This window comes from Calliopsis andreniformis, chromosome 3, assembly GCF_051401765.1.
Source record: "Calliopsis andreniformis isolate RMS-2024a chromosome 3, iyCalAndr_principal, whole genome shotgun sequence".
NCBI classification, from domain to species: domain Eukaryota; kingdom Metazoa; phylum Arthropoda; class Insecta; order Hymenoptera; family Andrenidae; genus Calliopsis; species Calliopsis andreniformis.
Genome location: NC_135064.1, coordinates 26,477,432 through 26,502,042, shown reverse-complemented (window position 1 = coordinate 26,502,042; position 24,611 = coordinate 26,477,432). Strand labels below are relative to the sequence as shown.

At 40.4% G+C, this 24,611-nt stretch overlaps 2 protein-coding genes across 2 annotated transcripts in view; one reads left to right on the top strand and one right to left on the bottom strand.

Moving 5' to 3' along the window:
* The window catches only part of Rg (A kinase anchor protein rugose), a 305,329-nt gene extending 283,711 nt beyond the window's left edge, over positions 1 to 21,618 (bottom strand). The window contains exon 1 of the mRNA XM_076374963.1: positions 21,296 to 21,618. Within this exon, the coding sequence (XP_076231078.1) occupies positions 21,296 to 21,454 (159 nt within the window). The 5' untranslated portion in view covers positions 21,455 to 21,618. The remainder of the gene's footprint in view (positions 1 to 21,295) is intronic.
* A 692-nt stretch (positions 21,619 to 22,310) lies between these two features.
* On the top strand, positions 22,311 to 24,593 carry Septin2 (septin 2). The gene is made up of 7 exons (XM_076393574.1): positions 22,311 to 22,353; positions 22,633 to 22,750; positions 22,826 to 23,162; positions 23,296 to 23,407; positions 23,466 to 23,658; positions 23,736 to 24,037; positions 24,128 to 24,593. Exons 1-7 carry the CDS (start codon positions 22,324 to 22,326, stop codon positions 24,299 to 24,301), a joined length of 1,266 nt encoding a protein of 421 aa, XP_076249689.1. The 5' UTR covers positions 22,311 to 22,323; the 3' UTR covers positions 24,302 to 24,593.
* The last annotated feature ends 18 nt before the right edge of the window (positions 24,594 to 24,611 follow it).

Below are 24,611 nucleotides of genomic sequence, written 5' to 3'. Positions count from 1 at the left end.
TGCGAGACAACGTTTCACAGATAAGATATGTCTCCATGCGCAGGGGACAAGAACAACAAATCTTGGACAACATTCGATAACGTGTGGCGATTAAAAAGCACCGACGTGCATCAGAATTGCTGCACAGCTGTCTCGTAATTCAGCACTTTGGTACGAAAAGTCAGACGATACACGAATTTGAGGATTTGAGTTTGACTGACATTCATTTTATAATGGTTTCATTTAGAGCTAGAGAATACAAGTTTGACTGATTTTAATATGCACAAAGTAGGTATAAGTGATTTCGTAGTAATCTTGACATGATCTTGAGATCAACATGATTTTACCTCGAAGTGGCCTGAATGAAGCATGAATAATTTTTGCGTGACCTTAAATATCCGTTCTGACTGTGATTTATGTTTTACTAATTCTGAATGACATCATCTGAAATAATCTTGAGCTGACCTCCAAGTGACCTTGAACATCAAGATCAGGTCAAACTCATCAAGTCTCTTCCAGGTTACATTAAAGCTACTTAAAATTGCATCAGCAACAATGCAAGTCATTTCACAGTCATCAGAAATCACACTAAAATTATTCAAATTTGTGTTGAGGCGATTGCAAGTCAATTCAAAGCCATTCCAACATATGTCATATGTCTAATATATGAAGAAGCCTTCGAAATTTTTAATAGAAAGACGCGCTAAAGGATACGTGGGAACGACGAAAAGTTTCACGTTTCGTCTTCCTACGGTAATCGTGTTTAGTGCCGATTCGGTTTACAGGGTGGAGTGTAAAACTTGTTAATTCGTTCTTGGAAAGTTCGATGCAGGGTAATGCCTCGATAAACGTGCAATCGAACTGCTAAAGCCAACACTTGCGTTCGACAAGTTTTGTCCATTATTTCCATCGCGCGATCACTGACCCAAAGCCTAGCGTGCTCATTGCGCTCACAAAATTACAAATGTATCTAAACGTGTTTGGATACGGTACACTGTGTGGGCGGGAACATTGAAATAAATGGACGAAAGCGTTGTACGAGCAATGCACAGCCCATATAGATTCTGGAATGATTAAAGTACTCGAGAATCGATACCCGTTCCATGGGAAAATTAATGCAAATTATATACAACCGATACGAAATTATACACACTGCCTACTTTCCCATTAATAACCTCTTTTCTGAGAAATCTGAAAAGCACTATACACTTCTATGTTTCAACAAATTGTTTTAAACCATAAAATATGTTCTGCAAACTAATAAGTACGAATAATACCAACGAGTGCACAAGTACGAAATATCCTGGGACAATAAGGTCTCTCTTAACATAGCAAATACAATGAAACTCAACATAAAAAGAATACACAGTTGTTACTTACTTAATTACGATAGGAAAACGAATTAACAGAAAGAAAATACGCCAGAGAACAGCAAAGCGAGTCTCGCTTCTACTGGGAACGTCAAAAGCTTTTGTACAGGTTTCACAATGATTCTACTTAAACAGGATTAGTTCCACGAAAATTGGAAAAATTATTTCGACCTCCCTGTTCGACGCATCTGATGACGATGGAGGAGTGCTTCGACTTGACGTTGTAGCCATTGTCAAGGAGATTAAGAAAAATCAGGGAACACGCTCGACTTCGCACAGGCTCAAAGATTCGCGGAGTAATGAATGGCTGAATGAAATGTGGGTCAGGCTGGGAAACGGCGAACACTAACTCGGCTGCATCACCCAACCCATCGAGAAGAAAAGGAAACTCGTCCGACGAAAATAATTCATGGAGCAACATCCACGGCTCTCATTTGTTCTCGGTTGCATTACGAATGCACCGACTATAAATCCTTCGTTTCCATGCTACGGACATTTTCCACATGAAAATGGCCGTTTACGGTTCCGTCGATTGACAAACAGTAAAAGACTGAATTATTGAAATGGGGAAGGAACTAGAGTATCGAAATAATCAATTTAGAGATTGCTGGGGGTTAGTTGATTAATCCCCGCTGGTTCTCCTAAGTCGTATATCACAAATTTATTCTTCGCTGCTGAATACAAATGAAATTTAGTATTCTCTATGTAAAATTAATGAGAATTGAGGAATACGGACAGAAAACTTAGAAATTACCTTGCTCTATAAATGGAATTGCAGTATCTAGTTTTTAAAAGATATGTAACTTTATAGATAGTGGTATCAGATATTTTTTAAATTTTCAGTACTAACTTGCGAATAAATCGATACCCACTGCGAAATATGTATAAAATATGATAAGCAATACGGTTTTGGCAGCTCTACCTTACATGTATTCCAAGTCTCGAACCCTTTCCTAACCGCACCGTGAATATCTACGTTTTAATTTTGACCTGAATTTCCAGTCGAAACTGATCGGCCTGTTCGGTCCAGGAATCGAGGAAACAAGATGGTTGGCGATTGGGAATGAAAAAGCTGAAGCGCGGGTTACGCGACACGTCACGTCACGTCGCCATTAACGTTTTTAATTCGCTGACCTATACCCTATAAAAATGGTGACGAGTAAAAATAAGAGATATCCGCTATAAAAAGTACGCCGAGGAATACCTCCTCGCCTTCCACCTTACTCGTATTCGAGATCGATTCTCTCGGAATATCAAGCTGGAATTATCAACGTCATAGTAGCGTGGCATGATTTTATGAGAACATTCGGTTAACATGAAATAATTTATGCGATTGCATGAATTACACGAGCAATAACGTGAAACGGCAACTTTTAACGAAAATAAATGATACCCGTTGCCAAAACGAACCTGTCTGCCTGTCACTACACCTATGAAAATAATTGCTATAAAAGCGATATAAATGTATAGGGATTCCTGCATCGGAAGAGCGAGCGATATTCTGTGACTGAGTATTCTGAATTCGATTGTGAAATATCTATTTCCTGAATACTTTTCCATAAATATGGATTGGTTATATTTCATTTCTTTCAAACCTACATTTATTTAGAAGAACTTCAACGGACTGAATTCAGTGAGAGTATGAATTAAATGAGAAGTGTTTCGAAAAGTTTCTTTATTTTAGGTTTGTCAAAGGTACACTGACGATCATAGCTTTCCTCACGTTCTTTGCGCTATTTACTCTGTAAATTCAGCCTTTAAATTAATATCGTTTGATGCGCGAGGTCGCGTTTCAATTTCCACCGAAATTACTGCTGGAAACGAAACCGCTTATGAAGGCGAGTGAAAAAGGTCGTTTCGCGCCAAAGAAATATCCACCCTGATTGACCACAGTTTCGCCCGAAATCAATAGGGCTCGCACACCCCTCTCTGCTCTGTCTGCTTCATATTGAATCGTTTAGCACGCAGAACACGTATAAATATACCGATATAAATAATCATCACGCTACAAATGGCACGAGGGAATAAGGGTAAAAAAAGAAAAGCAAAATGGCCAAGAAGCTGATGCATTATTTTTACCAGGTCACTGTGTAAGTGAACTTAGATACGCAACAGTGATCGTAAAATCAGCTGGTGAATGAAGAGGAAATCAATACGATATGACTCGAACAATTCAGTCAATCACTATTGCAGGAATAATAAAGGAAATAATAAGCGAGAAAAATGAATGAAAGTAATGAAAGCAGTGAATACAAGGAGTATAAAGAGACCTAAAATTTAGGTCTGTAATACCTACTTAAAAACGAGCTATCCGCGAAACTTTGAAAATCATTAACCATCTTAAGCAGCTTGGGACCGAGGACCCACCGTATGCACCCTAAGCATATATTATAATAAGACTCTGATTTCGAATGGGCTAAGCTTCTTGAATCTGACTCTGATCTTCCTAGAATCCTCAAATCCTAGCCCATTCGAAAGCTCGAAGAAACCCCATAAACAATAGTCATTCATGGGCTCAGACCAATCCTTGCAAACCCTCTCAAGCCCATTCCAACATGTTCCAAGCTTTCTAATCCACTCAATTATACACCGTACAATCGGATCAGTTATGCATAAAGCCTTAAGAGTACTAGGCTCCGTCCAGCTCTTCCAGACTATGATCAAAATTCATTACATAAACTCCGTCCATCACTCGCCATTCCCCAAGTATCCTTCCCACCACCCCACGCCCTCAAAATTGGAATTTTCGGTCCCAAAAGAAGCATTCCATCACGTACTGTCGGAAATTCCCCTCGCTGCGAGAAATAATTAAAATCCACCGACTGAAAATACGAAACTGCGGAGAGCAATTCAAGGAAAACAGCTGTAAGAGGGAAAGAAGAGAAAGGTTCTTTCTGAGCTGAATGCATTAAATGAAATATGGGAAAAATGGCGAGTTAGAGACAATCAAAGGGCTCGGCGTTCATTTAAATGCGGCCAGCTCGCCGAAAGAATGTTTTTCGTTCACGTGGCACGTGAAAGGCAAAATCGCGCGGGTTGTTCAAATGAAATCCTAGGTTCCGGTAAAGCTCGCATTATGCGCGCCTCGAGGGAGCACTTTTTGCCAGAGGCAGCATCTGGTGGCTGCTAGAACGTCTACCTAGTGACTACTGGACTTTCCTAAAAACCGTAACTCCAGTTTTCCGATATCAACTCGCAATTACACCCCACCGCGTCCGAGATGCCTCTAGATCCACCTATCTGACCATAATACTCTTTCGTTTCAAGTGAACCGCCCTCTGCGAAGCGATTCTCTAAGACACTCTGGCTAGCGCAGACTGGATTCTTCACTTTTATGATAATGCTTCTCTCACACGTTCGCTGTGCAATTTAAGTTGGAATAAAAAAAAGAAGTTTTGCTGCTCTCTACAATTTTTTTTAAAGATATTACTCTATGAAGCTCTTCTACGAAATTTTTTCACAGATCTTGCTCTATGAACCTGTTCTTCTATGAAATTTGTCTCCCTTATTCGATATTGATAGGTTCGAATCAAGCTAGAAAAAGTAACGTTTGCCCTGAAAAAAAGTGACGTCTCTTCATTGGTTGTTTTGTCATTTCACTATCCACAGTCGATCGTAGACTCGTTCTGACGTTGATTTCCACGACGATAGGGCAATTCGTATCCCTCCACCGTGAAATTGAGGTTTCCGCTCCTCAAAAGACTCTCGAGAGCGTCCCACGATCTCCTGCATGACAATGACTGGATCGACACGCGCGTCTTGTCATTCACCATCCGAGTCATTAACCCAGAGTCGTCCATGCAGGTAGTAACATAGCCACGTCCATACGCGAGGGTTTGCGATCGATCGATCCCATCACGACGGAAAAAGCCCAAGGTGTACCTAACGTGTTTACTCTCCCACGTCTCAGTATGCAGGCACACTGTATGTATAGCAATATTAGTTTAAAATTAGGCCAGTCAAACTCGCCGCTCAATGCTTCCGGGGCAGCTTTCTCCATCCGTCGATATTTTCTGATTATCGCCAGCCGCTGCAATCGAATCCAGTTGAAAATGCTTCTTTTCCCGCCTTCAGGCAGCTCTACTTAATGAAAAACAATTTAGTGATTCGCATCAATCGATTAAAATCGAGGTTTTTTGTGTTTTAGGGCCAGCTGACAGATGCTATTTTAATTGAGGTTCGTTTGTTGATGATAGAGGCAAGGTTAAGTCCTGCTGAGGTGGATCTGGTGTCAGCCATTCCATATTAAACCAACAATTTTCCATTTTCCATGCTCATCTTAATTGTGGTATAGGACAAGAGCTAATTCGTCCTTGTTTTGACGCTTGGCTGTGATGTCTGCCTTGGAGTCCATAATTTTGCTTTTGTTGGTATAAAACTGTTTTTCTTCATCCTGTTGTATTAAGTTTGTTTTAAAACAAGTCATCTTCTGTGTTTGCAAATTATTATGATTTAAGTATGTACTGTGTATCTAACTTCACAAGCTTTGCGAGAGTTTACAGCTCCTAGCAACCTCTAACCACAAGCATCAAACATAAAAAAGTATCTCTCATAAAACGTTTGAAAATTGCCGCAAGAATGAAGATTTAACGATGCACAATACGTCGGGATGAACATTATAAATTCCAGCGCTGCCCAGTTAAGCAACACCTTTCGCAGCGGGGAACGAGCCAGTGCATTATAAAGAAGAAGCAGCTTCGTTAAGCGTCCCGTTCAACTTTACGTCAAATTTAGGCAGATAGGAGGAACTTATTAAGAGGCTACGACTGGAAACATTATAGTCTTCATGGGGAGTTAGCGGCAAGCTTATCCGCCCCTGTTAGCTGTTTCTTCTTCGTGCCTCTCAAACTGAATCCCAATCAGGCCATTCCTGAGCAAACTTTAAAACCGCGAAACCATCGTAACGAAATTCCGTCTCTCTTGAAATGTGGGAAAGCGGAGCTGTGCCCTTGTCAAACGCGACGTTATCGACAGCAGCCGTCGATAATTTTATGCGCAGCTTCCCAGTTACACCCTCGTCTCTCAAATCACGCGTAACCAATGCAACTCACGCGAGCATTGAAACGTTATTTATCAGCAAGCGTCAACGAGCGGCCCATCGCGTAACACGAGGTTTAAAAAGAACAACAAACAAATTTATTCCTGCCTCTTCACGCTGAAAATTAAACCATGGCGAATGAATATTTATACAGCCCTCAGTGAATATCCTGACCGCAGTAAAAGATTATCGATTCGAGCACAATGAATGTTAATGTTTAATCCTGAATTAAATAGAAATTGAATGCTGCTGATGCTCTAGTAGTGCGCGCGCAGATCGTCGAGTTTTTATACTCGTCTATGCGACAGAAAAAAAATTTCGAGAAAAGGAATGCAGAATGGGTGGAAAATCGTAATACAACCAGCCAGGGGTAAAAAGATTGTATACTACATCTTTTTCTTATTTTTTTTTACATAGAATTATCCTCTGGCCGCTTGTACTACGATTTTCCACCCACGCTATATTCACCGCGAGCGAATCGAGATACGAATATTTCCGGTAATCCAATGATAACTGGAAGGCATAAAGTGTCCACGATAAATTACACTGGACCGAGCGAAGGCACCTTTCTGGTATTCGCTACAACGCTTGTGATTTAAATGTACAATCTGCGCTTCGCCCTAGAAGCATCCCCGAGTAATATTGTATTATTAATATCTCCGAGCGAATAAAGACAAAAAATTACGTCAGGAGGGAGAACGGAGGACGCTTATATCACAGATTCTTCCGACATTCCTGAACAAAGCATTCGAGTTTACGTCCGAGGGAGGACAGAAATGAATGAACTCACCTCTTTGTTACGGATTTTAATATCGTCAGGATATTAAACGGAGATATTTCAAGGTATCGAGTGCCAAGGATAAATCGATAACACTCTTAAGGGTGTAGCCTGTCGTTTTAAATCTTCGTTACGCGCTAACAAAATTTCTATCCCCAGCGCTGGGATAATGAACGACTCGAACTACTTTGCGCGCGATTACACTATGCAGTTTTCGCTTATTTTCCTTTTTATTTGCCCTGCGTCCGTGTCACGCCTCGGGGGATAATTGTGCCGTCTATTTACACGATGTATGGACTAACTCCGCGCCTTCCAACATACATCAGTATTTAAAAAAGGAAGAAGGATAATATTGACTTTAAGTCGGAGGAAAATTGTTAATATGGTCGTACTACTGATGCAGTGCATCTGAAATAGAGTCTCGCTATTGTGTACTTTCTCGTAATTTCATGTTAATTATTACAATAAAATAGACAAATGCAGACGAGACGTCTGTAAGTAAATGAAAGAGTTAAACTGTTGAAGTTGGCGTTATGTGGAATACCGTAATTATTCAGGAGCTAAGACAGCAACAGTCATAATCTAAAAAGAATAATTCAATTCATTCTGATCGTGAGAAAGTCTTCGTGGAAATCGTATTAAAGTTTGTTTAAGAGGATGATCGAAAATGTTCCCAGCGAAAGAGCATTACAGACATTATTAAAAAAAAGAATCCAACTCATTCTACTGAATTTTAATTTGCTCCCGTTACTTGAAACAAGATACTCAACATTTTGTTTGATACTTGCTAGGAAAAAAATTAGAACATACTTTTAAACAAAATAAAATACGCAAAAATTATTCTGAATAATTGAAGCTAAAATTACAACTTCCACAAAATTCGATACATCTTCAACAGTAATACTGTAGTACAGTAGAACCTCGATTTTTGCAAAAGTAAAGCTCCAAATGTACACGATTATCAAGCTTCCAATTAAGTCTTCTCAAATTAACATCTACGCGCTCCCCTCTACGTCCTACTTTACCCGTAATACTCTCCCACACGCCACAAGTATCAAAGTTTCGCCCATCAAGGTTCTACCGCATTTTCCTCTCAATTGATTCTAAAAACTATCTTGGCACAGCAAACTGATATACTCACTACACTCGCCACTGAGGCTGTCCTCGTCATTCCCTAAATTATCAGAGCTCATTTTCCGAACCTTTCACCGCACTCGATAAACTACCACACGTGAAGTATTCCGATATAAACGAAACAAATGCTATCGCAGAAAGACTCTTACGATATCCCCCATCGGCACAGGGCGTAACTCGAGGGCTTAATTGAAATAAACTTCACGACCGGCCCGCGGAAGCCCGTGCGTGTTGTGGTCTCGAAAAAAGCGAAACACTCGATCGAGCTCGTCCCATTATCTCCAGCGAGCGAGACGAATCGCGTGCCCCAACTGGCACGGTCGACTATCGACGTCCTGAAAGGACCCGGTGATCGGCGATCTCGAGTGCCGTGGTATCGACGCTGCTCCAGCGTCACGCGAAATTACATTATACAAAGGAACACGGGAATTTAGCACAAGACGCGCAAGGAAAATGGAGAGGAAGCGGTGAGAACCTGCATCAGCAAAAGTCCAGTGCAGGTGGATGGCGGCTGTTATTGACCGAGCCACTGCAGCCCTCGCTAATACGAACACTCCTCTCCTCTGCTCCCTCTCTCCCCGCCCCCGCGCTGTCGTCGTCCGTGTCCCTAAAGTTAACGAGTTTTTCTAGCCCGGAAGTGCGGACAGAAAAATCTCCGCGACCAGAAACGGACCGACGAGGGGCGGCGGACGAGAACGAGGACAAGAAGCCGCGAGACGCGATGCGAAATTGTGCTCGCGCTTCGATAGCTCGACCCCCCCGCTGGGAGTTCCATTAATAAAGCGTGGGAACGCGAAATTTTTAATTAAATCGAGCAACTGTCACTGGCCGTCCCACGTTAGACGCTCGGGCGTTTGGAAAGAGCTTTTTAATAGGAGCTGCGGAGATAGCTCGAATTCTGAATTTACTTGGAACGTTCCCGAGCGAGAGGTGAAAAGATCCGGATCTCGAAAGGGATCGAAAAGGAAAAGAAAAGCTGGGTAAGAGTTCGCAGGAGTTGTTCGTTTTTTGGGGGGAAATCGATCCTGAAAAAGTCTGCAAGAACGCTGTGTGCAAAGCTACATATCCGCGTGCTTTCAGATTCGATTCCATGATAAAACGAGGCAAAATCGTATCAAGAGTTTTCTGATTTTTTCGTCGAATAGAATTTTCATTCATCATAGGAAATGTAACCGTATGCCTGGGAAAATGATTACCGCTCCTTCCGATGCACTCGCGATCGCGATGCAAATCTTTATTCAGGAATATTTTAACGCGGAGCAATTTTCCTTTTCTATCCGGATTACGGTCCGATAAAAGTACTTTCAATCGAAGTCTCGACGGGCTTCTGAAATTCTTGCGTTAGTTTATAAAGGGGAAGAGAGAATGCTGCAGTAAACAGAGCTGGATCAAGGCCAAGCGCTTTCATCGATGTACCGATATTGAACTCGAGGCTTCTAATAAAAACATTGTTTCTATGCCTCGAAAGAATTCCATGCGGTGAATGAAATGCATTCGCAGTACCTACAACAGATAATCTTCATTTTCTGAAATGCACGAAGCAGTGGCGGAAGAGGTGTTTCGTTCTTTAAACAGTAGCTTCAGTGGACGGCTAGTGTTACCCGTATGACTGCAAAATGCGGTTGGAAAATTTGTCTCTCGAGTCGTTGGCCTTAAACGGCAGAAAAATTCCCGCAGCAAATGCACGTGGACTGGTGCCAAAAATTCCGATCGTTATAGCGCTATTACTCGACGCTACTCCTCCAGTGAACGCGTTAAAAAGTGTAGTTTCGAAGGTACTGTGACTAGCTGCAGGTATCTGTCGCCACTTACAATTCGCCTGGTCCATTCAATTCCCAAAGTCGATAGTAGACAATATTTCTCTTCGTGAAAAAAATTTTATGGCTGTTGTTTCAATGGGAATTTGGACAAAAACTGTTACAAGTTATCCAATTTTTCTTTTAGAGACAGGAGGGTTGTGGAATTTTTTTCCGGGTATTCTGCGATATTTATTGCAATGTGTAGACGAATATTTACTTTTGGGAATTTACTACCTATTTTTTCTTTTTTTTTTTTTAGGTAATTACAAACATAGTGTCTAACAAATGGAGATGCAGAGGAATATAGTGGATATTTCTGCGAATAATTGCTAAACACGATCAAACACTTTTTATTAATCCAAATTCGAAGACAGATAAGATACGGTTTTCTTAATTGTAATTTAATATTTATTACGTCTCGCACTTTTCCAGTCTACTTTAGAATTTCCCCATCTCTCCGACGAGTTCCTCCGATACTTCCTTCTTCAGATATTGCAAGCCCTCCTGGTAGAAACTTTCCAAGTAATTTACAGTAAAAAGTTTCTATTACCGAATTGCACTCTGCACGAGAGTGCTGAATATTTTGCTAGATTATAATATCTCTGATGCACCAAACTATGTAGATAACCGAATAAAAAAGAATGCGATTTGCTGAAGAAGGTGTGAAATACTTCTTTTTAGTTTTTATCAACGAGCGGGGGAGACATGGCTCAGCAAAAGAAGTTTAGGATTTTATCGAGCTTAACCTAAATATATACTGTGAGCGCTTCTATACACGTAAATGACTTCACGCGACAATGTACACCGCCTAATGAGGCCCTGGTTCAACACAAACCAGCTATGCACCCAAATCGACATACATACCCCACTATTTGCTCGAGATTAGCACGATTAAGCATGCCGCTGTATCGATAGCGATTACGCTTATCGCCGCAATTTTTACTCGATGAGATACGCCAGCGCCTAGAACACTTTCTCATCGTCAAATTAATGAAGAGACCAACATGAAACAGTATTAGTACATAAATTATTAAAGATATGAAAAATATGATTTTTTCTAATCTTTAATTTATTCTGTTGGTATAGCTTTCTCACAAAGTCTTCTTCCAGGATAGTTAACTTGTCGTTCTATGTACCTGCACGTACAATATTAAATAAAATTTACTATGAAAGTTATACAACTTCTGAAATGTATGGAGGAACTTCACAGAGATATGGAACTTATTTAATTTTTAATATATTTTACAAAAGCCATAGCAAAACTTCTAACCATATCAACTCGAAGTACCTCCCATAAGTCACCATGACTTTCATTCGAGCTTAATGCACCCAAACCTGTTAATTACTAAAGAATAATTACTTTGAATCTGAACCCAGGGATTTGACAATATCGCCCAAATCCCCGTCATTAATCGCGTACATTTCCGCTCGAAATCAGTTCACGATCTCTACCTACGGCTATTATCGTGATAAGCAGGCTGACCTCCAAATTGCTCGGCGTATGATTTGATAACGCTACCGGCTCTGTATCCGTGTAATCTGTGCTGCGCACAGTGAACACTAGCGAACACCATCCAACCTGTTACCGTAACCGCAATGAATTTATCGAGTTAAGATGTAGTTATGTCATCACTGTCCCAGTCACAGCAGACGGTTCAACCAAGTGTGTCTCCCGCATTACACTTGTCTTCCTGCTGCGTCAGAACGACACGAGTCGACAGCAATTTTCTAATTCAAAGTGGAAGATGGATTTTCGAGCCGCGGGAATGAACAATCTTGTCACGTGTTTGGTTACGCGAGAAATGCAGGCAGTAACCGTCTTTCGTTCGCCTATCTGTAGGAGTGAACTATTACTGCCGCGATAACGTTCGTGGAAATTATTTACGATGGCCTTCGAAGCGAAAATACCGATGAAAGAGCAGCACAATGTTTCTGGTCGATAAGTGCATGGGACATAAAACGCGAAGAGTTAAGTGCAACGGAGAAATTTCTTCAAATTACATTTGACCTATATAGAGATAGTGCAAAACCGTAATGCTTTGAAAGTAATTTCAGTCGCTGTATCCTTGAATAGGAGAAAAAATCGCTTTGGAGTGTTGAAAATTGCCAAGAATATCCGGTTAAAATTAATTCAGTCAACATTTGTGCATTGCTTGTGCTCTGAAAAAGTTAAATAGAGCTGGCACCCTAATGGAATAGAATACCAATGGCACTTACTACACGAGTAAACCTGAAAAACACCTTACTATGTAAACTGAACTACGAAAGACTCATGTTTGCGGTTTTAAGGGAAAATAATATAAGTTACATATTTTTATTTCTAAACAATCTTTTTAAGAGAAGAGTTCTTTTGATCTAATTTTTTAGTAAAATTATAAATTCTACCTTACAAACTTCAATTTACACGCAACTCAAAACTCTTAAAAATGTGGCTTATTGTGACAAAATGTGACTTTACACAAGAACTGTTACACGAGAAAAAAGAACCAAATACATGAAACCAACATAAATCTCAGCGAGTTCACAAAGCGAAACTGCATATGAATGAAAGGATTGGAACTTACCCGCCACTCGGCTCAAACACGTTTAATTCAATATCCTTGCACGAAACCTAGCGAAACCGAATACAGTTTTCTCGCGCTCGATTCCCTTAACCCTCACAGTAGTACGCATATTAATTACTCCCACAGTAGACGCGCGTAACACGGGGTTTCGAGCGGCTGGCCGCTTAGCTGGAATCGCCACCAGAGTTTACAAACAATGAGTGAGGCACTTGGAGTCGTTACAATGGAGACTAATTAGTAGGCGGAATAAAGGCGTGGTGTGGGGAGGGTTATTACAACGCGGGCCTGTAATTAATCATCGTTTATTCTAATGGGCACTGGAAAGGCGAGAATAACGCGGGTCACGCTCGTCCAATTCACGAAATCGAATTCCGAAATTCGATCCAACGTAACCCTGGCCTGCAACGTTGCAGGGGGTGGAGAACAAGTAGAAACAGAGAGAGAAAAAATTAGCGCGACCGAATAAAACGTAAATGTTAACGCGAATCGATGGTCGTTGCGTATCCCGCTACTATTTACCCGGCCGCTTTTTTTCCACTCGCGACACGTGTTACACTTGGCAAATATTTTCGTAGCACTCTACTCTGGCCAGTGTGCGCGCGTTCCATGCCCCGAAACGAGCTCGGTATCCCCCTGAAACTTGACGATTAAATACACGAGCTTTTCTATGGCTCGTACGTGCATGGAAGACGGGGTAGAACGTTTCGATGCTATAAATATCGGGGCGAATGTCGCTGGAACGTCGTGCAATATTTCGCATTTCCCGATGGCCGCGATCGAGCGGCATAGCGGCCTGAAAAAAGAATTTACAGTGTAGATAGTGTTACAGGGATTAGTGAGCTATCCTGGACGCTTATGAGAACGTTAACAGTTCAGCGAGCTGGTTTATTGCGATCAATTATTTTGGCCTACCGTGTAACCCTCCAACGAGATTTGCTCTGTGATTGATAAGGGTGAAAATCTGCTGCAAAGCCTAAGTTAATGGTCAGTTACTGTTACCCGTGCATAACGTGATAGTTGAAATCTTTAATCATTTCCTTTAGCAATTTTTACCTCTCGTTTCAAATTATTAATCACCTGATGTACTAACTCTTCTTTTATTTGTAGCAAGCTTTGTCCCCGCTAACAGTAATAATAACATATCAGATTTCAGAACATAATAATGATGCTAAAAGTAAGCACAAAAACAAAAACAGTTGAATAATAAATGCAGGTATACTCGACAGATTTCTGATTCAGTCTCATTTCCCTAATTTCTCATTAAAATTGTACACGCCTTCATTCTTATCTCAAGTTTAAAATACCTGCTTTTACCCAGAAATATCTATCTTACGAAATAATTTTCTCAGTCAGCAGTAAGACGAATAGCGACAAGCTTTCTCGAAGAAGAAATAACAATTCCAGCAGAAATCGCTACCCCTGAGCAATTACCATAGTCCGCGAATGAATAGCTGTCTATTCGGTCTCATTCGCCGACGTTTGCAAATTTCCCCGCGGAAAGTAAATAATACCGTATCCCATCGTCGAATTAATTACTGACCACTCTCGCTGTGACAACCCAGCGCGGGCATAAAATTGGTCTCCCGGCGAGATGACTGTCAACGCGAGATAGTTGGCGTTCGAGTTACGGAAATTGCGCTGACTGATTAGCGGTGGCCATGCGCGTGTTCCAATCGGCTATGAATTATCGTGGCTTACGGTAACGAACGTGGTTTCTCTGTCAATTTGTCATCGATCGTTTCAGAGTAGATCAAGCTCTAAATTTATGAAATGTTTTCGGAAGGTACTAGCTCAGGTCAAGATTGACTTCAGTAGATGATACTCCTCAATTTTTCCTTTGAACATTATATCTTCTATTTGTCAAAGATTTTCACAACTTTGTAGATGTAGCGTTAAATGTAACAAATAGAGTATTTATGAGGGAATAATTCATGTGTCAGAAAGCAGTTTCCAGGTTCGTCAGACCTCGACAGGTGATTTTCGTGACTTTACAACCCTGTCATCCTCCCACGAGAGTACACTGATCGATCCTTCCTGAAAAAGGTGACCCAAAGAATGTCTCTATCGAATAAAACCCAAGCATTGGGTAATCTATAGAAAAACACGGTCTGGGGGCAAAAGGTCAACAGCTACTCCTCAGGCAATTCGACTTCGACCCCGAAACAACCTCGATTAAATTTTCGTCACACAATCTGCAATGTTTACGAGTCAATCCTCAGTCAATATCCCAAATTTGACTACTTCGAATGGACTGGCAAGAAACGAGAGGGAATGTCGTCCCTACGTTTTCTGTCTAACCCTAATTTCCCGAGTGATGTGTAAGTGTACCGATAGTTCCCCCAAAGTTCGCGAACTCTAATACTGGGCAACCTCGAAAGCTACAAAGTTCGTGATATTTACGTACTCTCTGGATTCGGGAAGTTGGAATTTCTACAAGTTCCAGGAAGTCTGAACTTCGATTGGTTCTCTGTATAAATATTCAAGACATTCTATCTTTAGCGTTTTACTCTAACATAGATCCCAGCTTTCTCATCTAAGGTATTCTTGGGAATTTCTGGGTACTGTCAAAGCTTGACTCCCTTTGGAAACCACAATTTGACGGTATGAAAGCGACGAGCTTCTTAAATATACATAGAAAGCTGCACGTGTTCCTGACATCGAAAAAAGTCGGCGAGTCTTATTGGATCTTATTATCCACTCGTGGCTAACATGTTCTCGCATCTGGTGCCCACTTGCATATGCACTGTGGGAATCATCGACAGAAAAAAAGGGACTTTAAATCTAAATCTTACTGAGTTCCATGTTGCTGAAATTGGACAGAACTTTTTTCTCTTAAAACTAAAATTATCTCTATGTCAAATTACAAGTTTATGATGCGAAATTTATGTTTGAAATATTGAACATTGAAATGTTGTCTGCGTCGTTTTACTTTACAACCACAGGAATAAAATCGATTGAATAACTGCGTATTCTGGACCTTTTTATCTCATCCTGGCGACCATCTGAACCTGGCGGTCAAGCAAAAACGATACCGCCAACAATCGATTCACGCCCCCGTCAGTGGGCGATCGATGAATACGCCTAACTGTCCCACGGAACACGAGCAGAAACGCGAACGATGACAATAGGGCCATGAATTCCGTCGGCCGATCTTGCAACACGCCGAATCTGCATTCCCATTTATATGGAAATTACGAAATCGCGCTTTTGTCCGATCAATTAGCAACCGATCGATTGACGGAAGCGTCCGAGTCGTGCATATTATTTACACGAGCAAACAGAACTTCGTGGCAGATGAAACAGTCATTGCTTACGTAACATGCTGATGTCAGGGGGAAAAATGGAAGACTTTCTGGAATCGAACTCTATGCTGAACTTTGAGGATCCATAGCTTCAGGTGATTACTAATATTAATGACACAAGAAGTTCCAAGTCACCTATCCAAGCACTGACCAAGCTCAACGCTGCTTTTGGAAGCAGAACCGGTTCTTCTTAGTCAACAGAAATGTTCATGATAAAAAATCAACACGAGAAACTCTGAGAACCTAGGTTAAAATTTCTTAAGTTTCAGTGAAAGTCTAAAGTTCGTTTCTTGAATACTAGTCTTTGGTATTTCCTGGTTTGTACGTGCCTATTTAACAGAGGCTCAAATCGAATCAGATCCAAATTTATTTCCTGCAAATTACACCTTGCATTCAAAGTCTCAGTATCAACGATACGATGTTAACAATTACTGAAGTAAAACAGATCCAATAACGCTTTATCAGTCGTTGCACTTCAGTTCTATCGAACACAATATTCTAGTCCCAAAGAACGACAGTAGCGAAGAGTTCGATTACAATGCGACAAACATCGGTGGCCAATGGACGTCACGTGTGAATCAACTGTGTAAAACGAGCGCAAGTTTCTCGCTCGAGTCGGGCAAAGGGTCGAATTCCTCGTTTACATTAATTATCAATTGCTAAAAAGCCCTGTCAGGGCTCGTTTATCAAACCGACGGCCATTGTCTGCGTGATTAATTGTGCACGAACGCAACAAAAGCTGATTCATCGGTCCAGTAGCATAAGCGAGATAAACGATACATGTTGGATGACAACCAGCGCGCTGATTGAATGTACGACGCTTTTTCAGCGAGAATGTCAGATCGGAAGGAAGAAATGGGAGGTCGATGCGTGATGTGTGCTGGTGCGTGAGGAACGCGGTCTCCTAATCGATTATCGTTTACACGCTGCTCTATACACGACCCAGGCAAAGTGTATACCCCCACGGACACACGATTATACTTTTCAAACGAAGTATACTTTAGAAAGTCGCGCGTTCGATATTGAAACCGTCTCGCATTTACGTCAAAATGGAACCTCGCCGCGATGTAGTATAACAAAAGCGAATTGCCTATACCTAGTGAAGCATTGGATATTCCCTATAGCAGAATTCTATGAATATAGTAACTGAAATCACTTTCAGGATTATCTGAAAACAGAAATTGTTGAATATCTTGGGAACCTCTATGGCTCTAATAGATACAATTTTAGAGTATTATTAATTTCCAAAGAATCAAAGAAAAATATTGTAAGTATATGAGTTTTTATCTAAGAATTAATTATCTTTCACTCCGATATGATCAATATTTAACAGGAGATTGATACTTCGAAAATATCAAGATTTTTAGACGATTTATATTTCTAAAATGACTCCACATAAAATCTAGCCCATCGTTAGCTAAACCGACAACAACCTAATCTAATCTCTCCAACTTTATCTCTGTATCTAGCCAACCTGCTCTCGTTCCGAGGCGGCATTCGCTCGATAATCAGAATACGTCGAAAGAGACAGGTAGGTATGTAGTGGGTGGAAAAAAAAGGATCGGTCTCTCGGTTACTCAACTAATTAGCCAATTTCCTTGCGCCACGTTCACGAGGGCTTCGTCGAGGACGGCTCCCCACTCTCGAAAGCAAACGGATAATCCTCCAGACGGAAAAACTCGAAACCGCTTCCACTTTATCAGTTACTTATGCAAATTTGCCCGCCAAACGCCGCTCTGTACATATATTTAGAGCAAGGCTGGCCCGACCTCACGCTGCCTCGAGTCGCTGTGTTTTTGTGGAACGTGATAAAGACACCGGGACAACACGTGCAATAGGTACCATCGCGTGGCGCCGCGAAATTTCTTATTGAATGGCGAGAGCAGAGGAGGGGGAGAATATTGCATCGTGTGAAAACACAGTGCCTACTTGAAATAATTAGGGAACCGCCTATTCCAATAACTTTACGTCTAGGGGAGGAGCTGTGCACGTAGATGGAACTGCTATACATATGTTAAATAGAACGCCTTCAAACTGTGAGAATAGACATATAACTAAGCAACGGAGTTTGTAAAAAAAAGTAGTTTTATTACTGGACGAATTAATCGACTAGTCAAGCGTTTAGATGTGAAATGAATATTCCTGTTTACTCGTAAATATACTTTGGGGCCACAGAGATACTAGCAGTAAAGAAATCTCAAGGAAAACAAGGGTAACAAAAAGCTATCGCTCATTTTGCTAATTGATTCTTACTCCCGTCGTGAGTAAGATGCGTTAAAAACTACAAGAGTCTCAGAATACAGAGTTCAAGTTCTCATTTACAGAGATTACCAATCTTTTTTGTCTTCAAATACTTTCCCCTTCTATATAAAAAAATCTGACTACATTCAACACTAGAAATCGAATATATTCCTCATAGTCCCAATATCCAACACCAGAGACACTGTATGAAGACACTTCCTCCTACAGTATTAACTCCAAAGCTACATTATTCGCTAAATCAGAATTATCTGCAACAACGAAGCAGCAGTTTTACGAAAACCTGAATAAGTAACCAGTACTGGAGTGCTTACTTTGGCTTGCATAAAAGATCGCCTATTAGGACCCACTTCCTGCGAAACGCAGCAAATCTGCCAGAATCTGGCCCTTTGTGCCAGGCGTAGACGACGTTGCCAGTTTCCCAATGACGATAATTAATTCACGGTCAAAGTGAATGCAGCAAACAGTGGTTGTGTCCGTGTATCTCAATCGCGCTTGTTCGGCGCAGCCGAAGATCAATGGAAAACGGAGGTCCAATCGGTATCGACGACTAATTCTCGGAGAGGCGGCTGGTGGGATCGAAAAAGCGGCGCGCGATCGTAACTCGGTTCGGCCGTGACGGCCGACATTAATCGCTGCCACGTGCTACGTATTTGTCTTCGGTACTTCGGGAACGAACCACGTTTGCTACCACGTCCGTTCTGCCACAAGCATCGGGCCAATTCCGACGAAATCTTAACGAGGCTCCGCCGCTGCTTCCCGCGAAGGATTTCAGGGAATGGAATCGATGGAAATTTTAATCGCATGGAAAGAAATGTTAAGCTGGAGTTATTGAAATCTCTTGTAGAATTTATAAAAGTACTCTAACGAGCCTGAAATTAATAGAATCAATACAAATCTACTCTAACAAGCTTGTGTGACTGTTTTTTTTACCGTGCAGGACTGTGGAATTGGCAGTCAACATTTTTGCTTCTGACCCTGACTCCGACTCCTCTTTTTCTTTGACCTTTGACCCTTGACTCCGACTCCAACCTTGACTCTTGTATTTTTAATATAATAATCCTACTGATATTTAATACGTATGCATATAGGTATGTTTTTATATGTATAGACATTAAATGTAGCAGATATAAGAAGCTAAAGCTACCCTAACAGTAGAAGTAAGATAAAGCAAAGAAATTTTTTAAACCGTACCTTTTCTTGTAAATTAGATTGTAGCTCTAAAGAAAACTATTTACTTATTTTGAGCAAAATTCTGATTTTTATAAAATTTAGCAACATGGAGTCGAAGTCAACATATTTCTTCTGACCCCAACTCGAGCTTTGGTGATCAGAAATTCCTCCAAAACTCCGAGTCGGTCTTCGGAACCCTGATTTTAATGACCCTTAACACACAGGACCTAAGTACACCAGATGCCGCATAAGTATGTTTTCTTACGTCCATGAACCGACTACCTTCGACAAGGTAATCTTTAGAGACATTGTGATATTGTTCAAAGCGAGATATGATAACATGAGAACAGCACTCAACACTATAAAGTGTACGATTAAACGTGTTACGAATGCGACCATAAACTTGTCGCGTTTGCATAATCTGCGAACGTGAAAGGAGCAGGGGTTTCCTTTTAACGTGGAAGATGTTGAGGTGCTACGAAGAGGGTAATTAATTGTTGAATCATGAGTGTGAAGTAGGAGACTAGTTTGACGAGTAAGCAGGTGCAGTAGGGATTACGAGGGACCCGAAATCTTCTTTCACGTGTGATATACACATATGGCGCATGCATACATAAATACATGAATGACAAGGTAATCGTAAAGTGCAAACTGCCGGTGATAAAAGTGGAGAATGTTGAAGTTTGATGTAGGAATACGTAATCCTATGAGATTGAGGCTATCGGTTGTAGAGAGAGACAAACATGCGGAGAATTTGTGGAGAAAGTTATTCCACGACTTTTTATAACTACAAATTGTCAATTTGTGTCACAGTCTACTGATACTGGTTGAAACGATACTCCCGAATCAGTATTTACTGATAGTGTTGAATTCAGGGGTTCTCAGTACGTGGTTCAAATATATACGTGTATTACACATACTAGTGGAGACTAAATATAAATATATATATATATATATATATAAAATTCTTGCGTAATAGTGGAATCACAACAATATGAATGATACTACAATATAGTATTACTGTCAACATAGTATTGGAACATTTATACGACATTACCATTAATATGAAAATACTATTATGTATCAATTATGTGTTCTATTATATAACTAATTATGCTAAAATGTCCTTAGTATACATTTCAATTTCGCTAACTCAATACCACTATAATAGTATCCAAATCTTATTGTATTCCTAATACAATAATCCAAAACACAGCACTAAAATATCCTTATTATAACATTATTGTTATGTACGTACCATACACTACTAATGGAGCACTATTATAACAATACGCTAAAACATCACTGTACGATCAATCATACTACAAAATTTCCAGAAAACATCCACACATAAGAACTTCGAGTACACTGTCAATATGTTGCCCTTACTGCTTCTTCATCCCCTTGATACAGTAAAAAAGGAGTAACTCTCAAGCTACGAAGAATTTGTTTTCACAGGACACGGTAAGTTTGAACCATAAACCGAACTGCAGCAGTAAAACCACTGTATGTTGAATGACGAGCGATAAACGCGTCGATGCTATTTGACGTTCGTCGCATTTCGAGGACCGTTCCTATGAGCAAAAACGTGCAAGGACGATCGCGTATCCGCAGAACCATCGCCGATATCCGAGCAAACATTCGCTAGGAAAGTTGAATAAAATCGCACTGAGGAAACCCCTCAACGTTCCACGTCGTTTCCCATCCGACTCATTTATCCTCGGGACTAGTCATCGAGCAAGGAAATATTTCGAAAGACGATCGCGGATGGACCGCGCGATCGGTTTGACAGCTCGAGCTGACAGATTTGGGCCGATGCACCGAAATCGGCGGGAATGACCGTGAAACGGGCGACCGGCTCGGTATGGAAGTTTTTAGAGAAATTTTAGGTCTACTCACCAGGTGAAGCACGGTGTTGACAACTTCCCGATTCGACACCTGTCCCACTTCGATCAGCCCGATCAGCACGGCGAATTTGAGGCTGTCGTTCATCGCCATCGCCACCACCTCCTCCGGCCGCTTAATGTCACTGAACGGTGGACTTTTCATGTCCGCCATCGCGACGGTGGTCTACGCTGGCAACACGTTTCTCCCGTCGAGGAGAATCTACGATAGTTTACACAAAAGACCGTCTTATGTACGAGAGCTTTTCCCCGTCACATGATAATACAACACAAATTGATCTGCCATGTTAGAAAGTAGACACTGTTATGAGGGGTCTGCCAGCACGACACCGCGAAAGACCCTAGCGTCGCGCCCGCAGTTCCGGCACTAACTGAGCCCCTAAGTTCCTACCTAGGCGCACGCATGTGCCGAGTGGTGGGGAGAGAGCGGGGGATACGAACCCACCCCGTGGAACAGCGAAATTTCCTGAATAAATTTGTCGTTCGAAAGCAAAACGATGCAAGACATATTTTTCTTAGATATTCAGACTCGAACTTGAGAACCTTACATTCTATAGTATAGTATAGACTTGCAAGTTATTGTGTTCACTTTTTTTAAAAAGTGACTCATGTTTTTTACCTTGTAACCAGAGAAATATTCCTTCAGTCGTTTATTTATTTACTTTGATTTCAATAGTAAATCCACTTTATTTCCGATAAAATTTCAAAAATCAAATTTTCAATACACCATCTTCCATTATTTACCAATATATTTAATCGATATTTTATTATTGATTACTTGAAACAACTTATACGCGATCTTTTGTTCAGTTTTATGTTACAAGTTTGTGAGATTACTTTTCCCATAAAATGGAGTACAGATGGGACTATGGCGATTCGGGGAATAATTCGATTCGACTTTATCTTTAATTCATACTCGCTTGTATTATGAAACGCTCGTATCGCGACTGATCGCGATGCGTTTGTGTGCAACAAGACCGAGAGCTGCGGTGTGAGTGAACGCAGGCGTCACTAGTAGTAAAAATGGCGTCGGCGGATGTTGAGCGTGCAAAGGTACGTGTAGTTTTTTTCAATTTTACACCTACTGTGCCTCGTTTCTGACTGTCTTTCTTCCGAGAATGTTTCCTTCGATTGTCCTTCTTCATATATAAACATAAGCCATCGGTTTGTCGATGTATGAGTAGTGTTTACGATCTGAAGGGCGTTGGTTCTTTCTACTGTCATAACAACAGTGGACTCGACGAAAAGTCATATCGTTCCATTTATGGATAGTACTGCTAATTTCCGGTCGGTTCATAATTCTTTACATTTATGGCTAATTCATACTTCCAGTTGGAATCCAACATACGTAATTTGAAATTATCGGGTCATGTTGGATTCGACAGTCTTCCAGACCAGTTGGTAAATAAATCAGTTCAGAATGGATTTGTGTTCAACATCTTATGCATCGGTAAGGGGCGATGTCTTGTTGGCTTATAATGTGTGGGAACCTTTGTAATTAGGTTAATTGTTATTATTCTAACAGGTGAGACTGGGCTTGGAAAGTCTACTCTCATGGATTCGCTGTTCAATACAAGCTTTGAATCCACTCCAAGTCCCCATAATCTCCCTTCTGTGAAGCTTAAAGCTCACACATATGAATTACAAGAGAGCAATGTTAGATTAAAGCTTACTATTGTTGATACTGTGGGATATGGTGATCAAATTAACAAGGAGGATAGCTTTAAAGCAGTTGTTGATTATATTGACGCACAATTTGAAGCGTATTTACAAGAAGAATTGAAGATAAAGCGATCTTTACCAACTTATCACGATAGTCGTATTCATGTTTGTCTATATTTTATTTGTCCCACTGGTCATGGGTGAGTGTTTTATAAAAAATATGCCTTTATGATGTTTCTATAATCTGTCCACTGAGTCGAGAGAGTAGATGACAATTCAATATCCACGTGGCCAATTGTATGATTACATTATGTTTTAAATATATAAATCCAGGTTGAAGTCTATTGATCTTGTGTGTATGAAGAAACTTGACACAAAGGTCAACATTATTCCAATTATTGCCAAAGCTGACACAATATCAAAAACAGAATTACAGAAATTTAAGGTAGGTTGTAAACACTCTGCTTTAATATTATTATTTTCATGAGTTTCATTTGTTTCAGAGCAAAATCATATCAGAATTACAAAATAATGGAGTTCATATTTATCAATTCCCTACTGACGATGAGAGTGTGGCAGAAGTAAATTGTAGTATGAATGCTCATGTACCTTTTGCAGTAGTTGGTAGTACAGACTTTGTTCGAGTAGGAAATAAAATGATGCGTTCCCGACAATACCCATGGGGTACAGTACAAGGTAAAGAAACTTACTTTTATCTTTGTGCAAACATCCATACTGCATATAATTCATACATTCATTGTATTTTATCGCAGTGGAAAATGAGTCCCATTGTGATTTTGTCAAATTGCGAGAAATGTTGATAAGGACTAATATGGAAGATATGAGGGAAAAAACGCACTGTCGTCATTATGAACTTTATCGTAAGAAACGATTAGAACAGATGGGCTTCAGTGACGTAGATAGTGAAAATAAACCAGTCAGTTTCCAACAAACCTGTGAGGCCAAGAGATCCATCCATTTACAGGAGCTCCAACAAAAGGAAGATGAAATGCGACAGCTGTTCGTTGCACGAGTAAAAGAAAAAGAGGCGGAATTAAAGGAAGCGGAGAAAGAGGTAGAAATACATATTTTTTCAACTTATAGTATCCTAAGATTCCTATCTTAGAGTAAAGGTTCCTATTGTAACTTTACATCTGCCTTTCAGCTCCATATCAAATTTGATAAATTGAAAAAGGATCACACAGAAGAAAAGAAAAAGGTAGAAGAAAGCAGAAAGAAACTGGAAGACGATATCTTAGAGTTAAATAGACGAAAAATTCAGTTCGCTCAGCAACCCCAGCATCACACGCTAACACTAGGGAAAAACAAGAGGAAATAAACATCCACGATTGATGGTACAAATAAACATGAAGCCACACGTTCTAACTCTATACGTATGAGTATTATTATTTTAATTAATTAATAATCGACTATTGAAATTAAACTTAAATTATTCAAAGTTCGTAAGCGCCGTAACTTCCATCATATTCTTATATGGTTCGTATAATTATAAGTTTCACTTATACCAGACTGATTATGGCATAAACAGTGATGCATACCAAACCTAATTTACGTTTTATATTAACATGTGCACTTTAAGGAAAATAAAGATATATTTGTTACTCATAAACATGTATCAGAAATTCTCT

Bases quoted from the DNA above. Each gene is read 5' to 3' on its own strand.
- Septin2 (XM_076393574.1), top strand. From the start codon at position 22,324: ATGGCGTCGGCGGATGTTGAGCGTGCAAAG. The intron at 23,163-23,295 runs GTGAGTGTTTTA...ATATAAATCCAG, and splicing joins ATTTGTCCCACTGGTCATGG to GTTGAAGTCTATTGATCTTG. The intron at 23,408-23,465 runs GTAGGTTGTAAA...CATTTGTTTCAG, and splicing joins CAGAATTACAGAAATTTAAG to AGCAAAATCATATCAGAATT.